At 42.4% G+C, this 12,408-nt stretch overlaps 1 protein-coding gene across 2 annotated transcripts in view; it reads right to left on the bottom strand.

Moving 5' to 3' along the window:
* Positions 1 to 12,408, bottom strand: part of Gpc6 (glypican 6) — a 994,531-nt gene that overhangs the window by 95,294 nt on the left and 886,829 nt on the right. For both annotated transcript variants that reach the window (XM_041677692.1, XM_041677699.1), the window contains exon 5: positions 6,659 to 6,789. In XM_041677692.1, the coding sequence (XP_041533626.1) occupies positions 6,659 to 6,789 (131 nt within the window). The remainder of the gene's footprint in view (positions 1 to 6,658; positions 6,790 to 12,408) is intronic.

The raw sequence follows: 12,408 nt of genomic DNA, 5'->3' as shown, positions 1-12,408 counted from the left end.
AACCTCTTCTTCAAAGAAAAAAAGGCTAAAACTAGTTTTCTTTAATATGTTCCTTCTACATGAGCATATTTGAGCTTTCCTTTTGCATTATGAAAACTGGCTTTTTCCCTGAAGAAAGTCTGGTTTCTTATGCTCAGGATGCCACCTAGCATCTCCATTGACTTTCTGTTGCCTGCAAGATGTAGGACTCTCAGCTACAGCTACAGCTACCATACCACATCTGCCTGCATGTTGTCATGGTCCCCACCATGATGCTAACGGACTGAACCTCTGAGACTATGAGCCACTCCAACTAAATCTTTTCATTTATAAGAGTTGTCGTTGTCATGGTATCTCTTCACAACAATGAAAACCTTAACTAAGACACAACTCTGGTTCTCATATAATTTAGAACACTGGTCAGGGAAAAGAAAGTAAAAAAAAAAAAGAGAGAAATGACCATAACATATTAATACTCCCATTTCCTTACAAAGAGCACATATAATAAGGAACCTCCCAAATGGAAAGTGAAGACATTGCTGTAGTAAAAAGATAAATTCTAGGTAATGTCCTCTGATAGGAAAGAAAATATTTTTACCATTTGAGTTCTCAAGATAGTGTTTATCCCTGAAATTCCTGAAAGAGAAAAGGTACAGGGGAGAGAGTTGGGGAGGGAGAGCTGGGTGCTGGAAAAATAGACCTGTATAACGAGTAATGTAATATCTGTGAAACTAGAACCATTATCCTAGACAAAAAACATAGGTGATGAAACTTAGACCCAATAGTAAGAGTCAGAACGATGTGGGATTCCCCTCTGTATGCTATGAATATCATTGGTTAATAAAGCAACAGTTTTGGGCCTATAGCAGAACTATAGGGGAACAGAGCTAGGCAGGGGGGGAGGCAACTAAACTTAATGCTGGGAGAAAGGAGGCAGAGTCAGAGAGAAGCCATGGAGCCATCGCTGGAGCCAGACAGAACTTTACCAGGTAAGCCACAGCTGCGTGGGGATACAGAGATTACTAGAAATGGGTTAAATTAAGATATAAAAGTTAGTCAATAAGAAGCTAGTGCTAATGGGCCAAGCACTGATTTAATTACTACAGTTTCTGTGTGATTATTTTGGGGCTAAGTGATTGGGAACCAACAAACAGCCTTCCCACAACAACAGAAGTTGCTATACTCTCTTTAATGTTCTTCTAGTTTTTTTTTTTTCTTGAGCAACACAATCAGGAAGAATAGTCTAGAGAAAATTAAGTACCTTAGGGCTGTCTCACTCCTCTGGAATGGGCACCATACTCATCTATAATAGCTGTTAATTGAATAGAAGGGCCTCAATTGGAATTTATTAAGTTTAGATTCTATCTGAAAAACTAATCTTCCTTAGTGAGATTTGAAATTATCCCTAATATAGCTATCTGGTGGAATCAGTTTTATCTTCCCTGAGATGATAAGGGGAAGATTATCAACAGATCAGACGCTCCAAAGCAGAAACTTGATTCTGGGAGCCTCCCCACCTGCCACAATTTCTTTAGAGACTTTCCACCAATGAGCAGTTTTGAACTGCTTTCATCTGGGCGGGATACAGGGCACTAGTAAGAGCTCTCCCTTGTCTCTCATGACGATTGCAAAGCTGCTGAATGTGATGCCTTTGTACTTGAATTATCTACTTCTACTTTTCCTGCACAGGCTCCCCAGAGTGTGCCAGGCCACGCTCCCTCCTGCAGCTGGTACTGCCAGTGCTGAACACATTTGGTTCTGGCGGGAGATGCTTATAAAGGAAACTATGGCATGCTGTGTAAATCTTTTTCCGTTTGAACTGGGCAGATCTGGCTGCATCCCAGCTCTGCCGCTTGCTGTCTGACCTTAGTCTAACTGTTTCATCTCCGTAAATTTAACATTCCTTTTCGATGAACAAGCAAATGGGTGCTTCACCGGATTCCAGCGAGGCTTGGAACTAAATCTATAGAAAAGGCATAGAGAGAGAAACTGTCAGCAAAGCAAGGGCACAGTTTCCCTTCTACAGTGTTCCTTGTGCCTGGAACATGCTGTGATATTTGTTGAATGGATACAGTCAGGGTTCAACCTATAGTAACTACGAAGGCTTTCATTGCTACTTGGTGATTCTGTGCTACAGAGGAAACAACAACAACAAAATTAATGTGTTTGAGTCCCCATCCTTTCACAATGTATATGCACATACAAATATTTCACAATGAGAAAAGAAACCTAGAGTTTTAAAACAGTGTTGTGACTTAGAAATGCATTTTATAACTTTGTCGCACACTTTGGCACAGCCAATATATGTTCCAACAGAATCCTCTTGGACCTCATTCTGAACTGCCTCTCCGATGGATAAAAATGAATGAAAAGGATTTAATAAGCCCACTGCAAGCAGACCTCGTATAAGACAGGGACATGACTATCCACGGTGGGAACGGACTTTTTTTTCTAGTCTGTAAAGCTCTCATTCACCGTCTCAATTATGAGGCAGAAGAGGGTTGGTTCTCCTTCCTCTCAATATGATGAGAATGTTTAAGGAAAAGGCATCTCTTATCTTAAGGTGGTCTGTTCATATGTGTGTTTGAGTGCATGCATGAGTGTGTGCATGCACGCATTCTTGTGTGTGTATGTGTGTGTGTGTGTACTACTAAAACTAGAGGAAAGATGGGAAGAAATGAATGACTACACTGGGTAAGAGAAACAGAGACATGTAGTTAGAATTTGTCTTCCCGGAAAGCATTGAACATCATAAAGGGAAGCAGACGATCAGCTCGAGGTCCTCACAGTCGGCATCTCTGTTTCATTAGCTTCTTGTTACTTTTTCAGAAGGCCACTGAACATTCTTTACATACTCGACCTTTCTCGGAGAGCCTGGCTATTCTTTTCCCCGTCCTCTCTTCCCACTCATTTTTCTCTACGTCAAGCTATCAGACCCACTTTTCTGTTGCCAGTCCATCTATCAAGGTGTCACTGTGACTCTTCCTACTGCATGCGCTCATGTGTGTGACCTTACAGGCTGTCACTGTAACCCTTGCTACTGCATGTGCTCATGTGTGTGACCTTACAGGCTGTTACTGTGACCCTTCCTACTGCATGTGCTCATGTGTGTGACCTTACAGGCTGTCACTGTGACTCTTCCTACTGCATGTGCTCATGTGTGTGACCTTACCGGCTGTCACTGTGACCCTTGCTACTGCATGCGCTCATGTGTGTGACCTTACAGGCCCTATATGGTTTTCTGTCTTCATTATGGCATTTCTCACAGAATCTGTCATTTTTAAATACAGTTCTTAAAAACAGCAGTACTATTATGATACAGTTAAGTAAATTCCATTAAAATATCCTATTCATATTTTGCTGATAAAAATCCCATCTCATTGACCTCTTAGAGAATTTTCCGGTAGACTACTCCATTTAAATTACACTTAATAATAATTTACATGCTTGAAATTTGCTTCGAGAGTAGATTTCTCAGCACACACACTCACACATGCACACATCTACATCGAAACCAACAAACCGACTAAGCAACCAACCAATCAATCAAACAACCACCGCCAACAACAACAAAAGAACCAGGATGTGAAAATGTCCTGCCCATTTGCTTGATTTAGCATTTCTACAAGGTAGAAATATTGTAAAACATCATGCGGTATTCTGTAAATAAACAGAATTATTTTTTTAAAATAAAGATGTATGTATTGTAAAGAATATAATCTAGGCAATACACTCTTTGGATTTTTTTTTCTCTCTTCTCTTTCTTTTTCCTGTGTGTGTGTGTGGGGAGAGGAGTTGGGTAGACAGGGTTTCAGATCTGGCCTAAACTCACTATGCAGATCAGGTTGGCACCTCAGCCTCCTTGAGATCTTTCTGCCTCTGCCTCTGCCTCTCGAGTGCTGACATTAAAGGTATGTGCCTACACGCCCAACAGAATTTGGTTAACGTAATGGTTTAAGTGAGAATGGCCCCCGTAGGCTCAGATATTTGAAAGTTTGGTCCTCAGTTTGTGGGACTGTTTGGGAAGGATTAGGAAATGTTTTCCTAATTAAGAGAAGGTTTTGTTGAAGGGGGTGGGCCACTGGGGGTACACTTTGAGGATTTCAAAAATCCATACCTGACTCTCTCTCTCTCTCTGTCTCTCTCCCTCTCTCTCTCTCTCCCTCTCTGCCTCCCCTCTCTCTGTGTGCATGTATCTCTGCCTCTGTCCCCGTGCCTCTCTGTGCCTCCCGTCTGTGGCTCATGATGTAAGCCCTCAGCTGCTGCTCTAGAGCCTGTCTGCCTGCCACCATGCTTCCCACCATTAATATCATGGACTCGCCCGCTGAAGTTAGAAGCCAGCCCCCAATTCAAAGCTTTCTTTATAAGCTGCCTTGGTTATGGTGTTTTTTTTTTTCCCCAAAGAAATAGAACTAAGAACTAGTCAACTAAAATAGTTGCTTCCTTCCAAGTTCTTCAGAGTTAACTTAATAGAGTTACTTTCCTTCCTCCTTTCCTCCATCCCTTCCTCCCTCCTCACTTCCTTACTTCTAAAATTAATTCTACAAGCCTTTGGCAACAGTTTCCACGTGCCATGTCCAGGTGCTGGGTTCTCGGTGCACAGGACACACACAGCGATCCTTGCCCCTTGTGACAAGTGACGTCAGGAGAAGGATGCTGAGGAGAAAGTACCAAACAGATGTGTAGTTCTAGTCTGTAATAGATGCCATTAGAATTGTCCAGATAGGGGAATCACAAGAGGGATCAGCTGAGAGGGGACAGATGGGAGGGACATCATAGGCAGAGGAAGCCACAAGAAGCTGAGACACAAACCAGGGAGCTGTGCACACAGGCAGAGGCAGAAGACACAAGATCTTGCCAGGCTTTGGGTTCCACCCCAGACATAAAAGGGAGCTGCTTAAAATCGAATCAGGGATGCTCTACCTGTTTGTGTTTGCAAATATAATTACTAAATGAAGGACAGATTTAAGAGGCTTTAAGAGAGAAAGTCAAGGAACCGGTCAGGAAGTAGAATGCGATCCTACTTTTTTTTTTTTTTTAAATCAGGGATTCTTGAAAAATCAAGTAGTAGGAACTTATATCAAAATCAGTCCAGTCACTGGGGAGCAAGGTGCATACTCACATCACCTGCAATGGTCTGGCAGGATACTGTTTATTTGTTTATAAGCTGGTTTGCCTGTTCCTACCTGTCTTTCCTACTGAAAACGGTCTTTGACGTAGAAGCTGAGCCTCGTCTACTGTGGATTGCGAATACATATTTACTTTATATTGATGAATTAAGAGGCAGAAGAATGGCCTGAACATGAGCATGCACGATGGACACAGGCATCTACTTCTGAGAAGTAGGTGATGGTCTCAGGCCGTAGAGACCATCTACTGTTCACCATTTTGTTTGGTCCTCTCCTCTAGAGCTATTTTTAACTTCCCTAACCCTAGCCTCAATTACTCCAGCACTGCTGGGCTGTGAGGCCTCTCAAAACAACTCTAATTGGTTTTTAGGTGATGGATTTGAGAGGAATGGATAGTTGTTTTTTTTTTTTTTCTACAGTAAAGAAAGAAAATGGCCTTTCATGGAAGCCCCAAATGTGCTATTTCCCCAACAGTTGATGGTAACTCAAACATCTTTCTCTACCTGAGAGCCTCCGGTTCATTAAAGCCCAGAGTCAAGCCTAGAAAACTCTAGGCTCAGTCATTTCCCAGAGAGAGAGTGAAATGCAGGCCAGTCTTCCTTCCCCAGCTTCCTCCTAGTCTACCCTGAGAAGCTCAACCCCTGTCTGACTCAGTACAGTCAAGGGGGCCTGGTGAAACTCTGTGGTTCCCTCTCTGCGTTTCTGTTTCTCCTCTCTTCCTTGTCTACATGTGAAATCCCTTCCACAAAGCAGATCATGTAACTCTTGGCGCATTTCAGCGGGCTGAGGTGGAGGCGGTGGTTATTGTCATGGAGACGCTGGTAGAGAGAAGGGGGTAGAAAGGAGGCCATGGAAGACTATGCTCAACCCAGCTGCAGGTTTCTCCACTTTGCTCTAGGCAAGCCCTGCTTACCTCCAGCTGGGTGAGTACAAGCACAGGCCGGAAACCTGCTGCCTGTCCCTCCCCCACCCCTCGCAGTGACAAACTCAGGACCTCCGTCTCAAGTGATTTATGGACTCTGATGTGTCTTGCCTTCTAATATGTGTACAACTCTTATACACAAAAGAACATTTCCCTCAAAGGCTCATTCATGCAGGTTGTACGTTGTCTTCAAGTCGGTCAACGGAGGTGTTTGGCTATTTCCTGTTGACCATGTACAGCAAGTGCCTCGGCTACAAAGGTGAAGTTATAACCAAAAGTTTTGAGAGGACGCAGCAAAGGGGTATAGAAATGTCAAACATCAAATTCCCCCAAATTGCTCACATACGGAAGAGATTAGTCAGACATACTTGGGGCTCACTGAAACTTCAGGCAGCCAAAAATTTTGTCATGATTGAGTAGCTGTGAACTAAAAACTTATTTCCCTTCTCAATGCCATTTTGCTACACATTTTAAATGAAGAAGTAAATTTGTGGTCCAGCAGGAGAAGCTTGCTGGCAGCGCACTAGAATTTACAATCCCTGCCCACATTTCTCATCAGTGCTGTTTCTCAGATGACTGCACCTGCACTACAGGCATTCATTAGGAGAGACACTGCTAAGGGCCATACCTTTGCCGACACCTGCATGCTGTTTTCCTGCATGTTCATAATGGCTTCAGAGATCTTCACATCTATGGGATCCATGACGGACTCGATGTTGAATGGTCCTTCCAGTCGCTCGGCCACCAAGAGCATTGCATCTGGTAAAATACAAGCATGGCATTTATTGTTATTATATTATAATGAAGCTATGCATTATTCTATCATCACAGAATGTGATTATATATTATTATATATTACAAGCATCTATTTGAGAATAGGACACTCTGGGATTTTAACTTCCATTCAAACATTTAGAGTCAAGTGGCTGAAAAAAAAAATAACCGTTTACTCATAAGATTTTATGTATTCAAATAAAATGATGACTAAGTCTTAAAATCGTAATATACTTTACTTCATTTGAAGATTTAGGAATATTTCACATACATAGAACCATGCTTTAAATATAAGAAAATCAGTTCAAAAGTAATATATTAAACATGTGTAATTATTCTCCATGAAATGAAAACAATGTTTGGTTAGCTATGAGCTACATTTTGTCAACAGGTTTTGATCTGCATTATGGATTGCATCTCAAATCTCCAGATTATTTTTATGACATATGTTTTAAACAATAGGCCCCAGGTTGGTTTGACTGAGAAACACGTCCCCCTCCCGTAGTCTCAGGCATTTGAACACCTGGTTCCTAGTTGGTTGTACTATTTCAAGGAGGTGTGGCCTCATTGGAGGAAATATACCACTAGGGGTGCAAACTTGGAGAACTCAAGGCCTTGCCTTCTTACCAGTTTGCTCTCTACTTCCCATTTGGAGCTCAAGATGTGACCTTGCAGCCCCCCCCCCCTCAGGTCTGCTGCTTGTTGCCACACCTCCCCTCCACAATGGACTTCTAGCCCTCTCAACTGGGGAAGCCCAAGCAAATCCTCCCTTCTACAAGTTGCTTCTCAATTGTGTTGTTTTATTATATAGCAACAGAGAAGAAACTGGCATAGGCCCCCACTTGTGGAACTATTTTAAAGGCTGTGGAAGATGGAGGACTTGAGGCCTGAGTGGTGGAGAGTAGTGACCAGGAGGGATTCTGAGATCTGGAGCAGCCTCTCTTCTGGACTAAGTTCTCTGCTTACTGTCTGCATGAGGCCATGCGAAAGGCTGCTCCCCTAGCATGTCTTCCCACCACGATGAATTGAAATCCTCCTGAAACCATGAGCTGAAACAAGTTCTCTCTCACTAGGTGGCCTTTGTCAAGTACTTGCCTTTGGCGATGGGGAAAGAAGTTAACACAGCTTCTCTTCTTTGGGAAGGTGGAGAGAGCAGAATGTGGGCGTGCTGACTGGTGGACTGGGACCCACAGACATCAAGGCCCAGCAGAAGCACACGGCCCAGTTGTCCATGTAAAGCAGTTTTGAAGTTTATAAGCATAGTCAGGTCCTTGCTTTATGCTGTCACTCTACCCACAATGCCTTTCTATTTATGCTCCAAAAACACTCTCTAGAAGGGTAAGGACATTTCTCTTATTCGGTTTGAGAAACTGAGGCTACTTTTGACACATATTCACGTGGTACACTCTTGAAAATGCACTCTCTGAGGGGCTGCTTCGAGTTAAATTGAGTCGATATCGGTCGGGAAACTGGTGAGTGTGGCATGGAGACATGAGTTGTGTACTGGGGACCATTCTTCCCTGTGCCAACCAGCGGAAGGTCACAGGTACGTGACCGATATCAGAGTGACTGCTGAAAAGACTCAATGTCTACCGTGAAAGGGCGGGTGTCTATCCTGGTGTTACCAGATACTGTCCCAGTCTCCCTTCGTGATAGCCAGAGCAGGATTTCATAATCAGCTTTCTTTCTGGGATGTGGAACAGCCATCTTTCGGAGGGTGAGCATGTGGCTATGCTTAGCGTGGCTGAAGAACTAATCAGTTACGTGTAATTTCAAATAACCGTTTCAGGCCAATGGCTCCCACATTAAACCGCATAAGCTAGACTTTTAACTTAGACACTCAATAGATCTCAAGTTTTTTAGCAGTTTAAGCTCTTAAAAACACATTTTAGAAAACATCCCCCCTTCCAGAACAATATACATTTATTAGACAATGCTCACAAAATGCAGAAAAGGAAACGAAGAAGACTAATATGCCCATAACCCCACTTCCCAGAACAATACCGTGAGCACCGTGGTAGATGCCCTATTTTTTTCTTTGTGCATGAATATTTTAAGCACACAATGAAATATACTGTGTATATATCATATAATCTGCTTTCTAAATGTAATATATTATTAATGCAAAATGCTGTTTATAGTTAGCTGTTTTACAGTGAGATGTGAGGAAACTGAATTTCATTTTTACTGCATACCCAACCATGCTCAACCCACATCTGACATCAAAACATTTGCGGGCTTGGAAAGGAGCTATGAATTAGACTGTGGAGAAACATTTTATGAGGAGTTTTTTTTTTTTTTAAATATAGAAGATGTAGAACTATCTGGAAAGTAAAGACTCATGTTTTTAAAGAGCCCCGGGCTTTATAAACAGTATCCACTCTTAGTGTTACCAACTGTTTTTATTTCTGCAATATCTCATAAGAGTTCCCGCTGTATTCCTCGGGAAATGGGGAGCAGTTAGCCCTTCGGGGCAGAACTGGGAGCAGAAAGAGGTTCCAGCCACGCCTCTCAGCTCCAGACTCTATCCTACATGTTCTTCAGGGAGCAGAATGTACCATGAATGACATCATGAAAAGAAGCCCTGCAGGTTTTTTCTGATATTTTCCTTAGATAACACAGATTCACCTGCATATGCCATGAGTCTTTTCACAAAGCAGATATTTCACAAGACCTTAATGGCCTAATTATCAATTAGGTGAAAAAAATGCATGCTATGTCACTGTGGCAGGGCACTGTGAAATCCATTTTCTCCTTTGTGGGACTGAGGGGCAGCTACATGACTGAGGGCTCATTGTTCCTTCTCTGCTTATATTTGTTTTATGTTCTTATCAAAACCAATCTCCCCCATCAAAAAAATTGGCAGCAGGTTTTCTGGTGGAGATTAACTACTCCAGATAGCTAGAACCCAAAAGAAAGGTTCTTGTATGGGATATGTATTGGAACCATGGAGAGTCTTAAAAATAAAATTAAAGAAAAAGATAACTATGGGCTATTTAACTGTGTGCTTCATATGTTTCGTTGCATGATCATTATCCAGTACATTGATCTATCTCAATATATGTTTCCATCATAAGCAAAAAATAACATTGCTTATAAAAAAGTCTGTATGAAAAAGGACAAGATTTTGGATTGTATACTAAGACATAACATGGAGTCTAAATGGCATTGGCTAAAATCTCTTTAGGAGGTTTCTTATTGTCGACCATAAATTTGAGAGGAAGTAAGGGGTGCACGTGGAAGGAGGTGGAGGGAAGAAAAGGCAGGGGGAAATAATTTACATTTTCATAAGTTTTTCTTTTCTTCTTGATTGAAGTGAAGCTTCTGCTGTGAGCCCGCCCATCTACAGGTCAGGGAAGAAGCACATCTCTTCACAATTGCCATATAGTTCTTTTCCAATTGTGCTTCTCAGATTTTCCTATTGATAAAAAGAACTTTCTTTTTTTAAGAAATGAAGAAAACCTGACCTTTTCTGATAGAAACCTTCAATCTTCCTTAGTTTTTAAAAACTTCTACTACTGTGGTCTTCGCTATGCAGATATTTTATTTTCGTACAATCAAATTTGTCAGTTATTTAAACTTTTTTTTTGATCTCTGCCATACATCACATAGCTTTTCTGCATCTGAAGTTCACCACCGTGATATAATTTACTACACTTGTTCTTTTTGTGAATTGTTCACCTTACTGTTATCGAACATAGGTTATGTACTTCCCCACCTCTCATATGAACTGTCCCTTGTTCCTTCTTTCTAGAACACTCTCTCAGAGGTATTGGCACAGTATACCATCCTGCTTTCTCTAGGTTTCTATCAAATGCAACTTCCTAAAGCAGCGTCTTTTAACTCTATGAAACCCCAGTTATTCTGACCTTGTCTCTATCCTGTGATGGCTAATCCCTGTCTGCTCCATCACGTGAATATTTGTTATTACCATCCTTTTTCTTTACCATGTTATCTTCAAAAAGGCGGGGCTTCCATAGTCTTTTGTTTTACTTGGTTAGCTCTTAGAATATGGAGTGTGTGTTATGTGTGTGTCTGTGTTGTCTATGTGTTGTGTGTGTTGTGTGCATGTGTTGTTGTGTGTGTATGCATTGTGTGTCTGTGTTGTGTCTGTGTTGTGTGTGTTGTGTGTGTGTTGTGCATGTGTGTGTGTTGTGTGTGTGTTGTGCGTGTGTCTGTGTTGTGTCTGTGTTGTGTGTGTGTTGTGCGTGTGTCTGTGTTGTGTGTGTGTTGTGTGTGTGTCTGTGTTGTGTGTGTGTTGTGTGTGTGTTGTGCGTGTGTCTGTGTTGTGTGTGTTGTGTGTGTGTTGTGTGTGTGTCTGTGTTGTGTCTGTGTTGTGTGTGTGTTGTGTGTGTTGTGTGCGTGTGTCTGTGTTGTGTGTGTGTTGTGTCTGTGTTGTGTGTGTGTTGTGTGTGTGGTGTGCGTGTGTCTGTGTTGTGTGTGGTGTGCGTGTGTCTGTGTTGTGTATGTGTTGTGTATGTGTTGTGTGTGTGTTGTGTGTGTGTTGTGCGTGTGTCTGTGTTGTGTGTGTGTTGTGTATGTGTGTTGTGCATGTGTCTGTGTTGTGTGTGTTGTGTGTGTGTTGTGCATGTGTGTGTGTTTGTATGTTGTGTATGTGTGTTGTGGATGTGTGTGTTGTGTGTGTGTTGTGCGTGTGTCTGTGTTGTGTGTGTTGTGCATGTGTGTGTGTTTGTGTGTTGTGTATGTGTGTTGTGGATGTGTGTGTTGTGTATGTGTTGTGCGTGTGTCTGTGTTGTGTGTGTTGTGCATGTGTGTGTGTTTGTGTGTTGTGTATGTGTGTTGTGCGTGTGTCTGTGTTGTGTGTGTGTTGTGTGTGTTGTGTGTGTGTCTGTGTTGTGTGTGTGTTTGTGTGTTGTGTATGTGTGTTGTGTGTGTCTGTGTTGTGTGTGTGCGTGTGTCTGTGTTGTGTATGTGTTGTGTGTGTGTGTATGTTGAGGGAGCAGGTGTGGAGCCATGGTCATGAGTGACAGCCAGAGGCTGACGTTATGAAGCCAGTTCTCTTCCTCCATCTTCATGCGGCTTTTTCAGATTGAACTCGGGTTGCCAGAACTGATTTTGGTGCACGGATTTAGAGGGTTTCAGTCCCCGGTGGTGGGGAAGACCTAGCAGAGAGGCGGCTCAGCTTATGGCAGTGGGAGTAAGTGGCAGAGGCTTCTCAGGCCAGGAAGCAGAGTACGACAGGAAACAGGAATAGGGTCCCTCCTTTATAGGCTTGCCTTAGTAACCTACTCTACAGGGCTTTCCGGAATCCTCCAAGATAACACTACCATCTGCAGAGCAATTTTTAAAACGAAAGTCTTTGGGGGTACCTCTCAGACCCAAACCATAATGAGACAGGACATCATCTGTCATCTGTTCTGTTTATTGTCCCAAACTCTGCAACAGGGTATTTAGCTGTCACTGCCTGTGGGTTTTATGTCCACAGATTTGACCAACCTCAGATGAGAAGTCTTTTTTAAGAATTTGCATCTTCCTCAACGTGTGCAGACTTTCTTCCCTCCTCATTACTTGCTAAGTAAGTGTAACAACTGTTTGCATAACATTTACATTGCATTCACTATTGCGAGTGAACTGGAGGAGGTT

This window comes from Microtus oregoni, unplaced genomic scaffold, assembly GCF_018167655.1.
Source record: "Microtus oregoni isolate MIOR12 unplaced genomic scaffold, Mior012 000001F_ref0000356, whole genome shotgun sequence".
Classification (NCBI taxonomy): domain Eukaryota; kingdom Metazoa; phylum Chordata; class Mammalia; order Rodentia; family Cricetidae; genus Microtus; species Microtus oregoni.
This window is presented reverse-complemented; position numbering and strand designations above follow the sequence as displayed.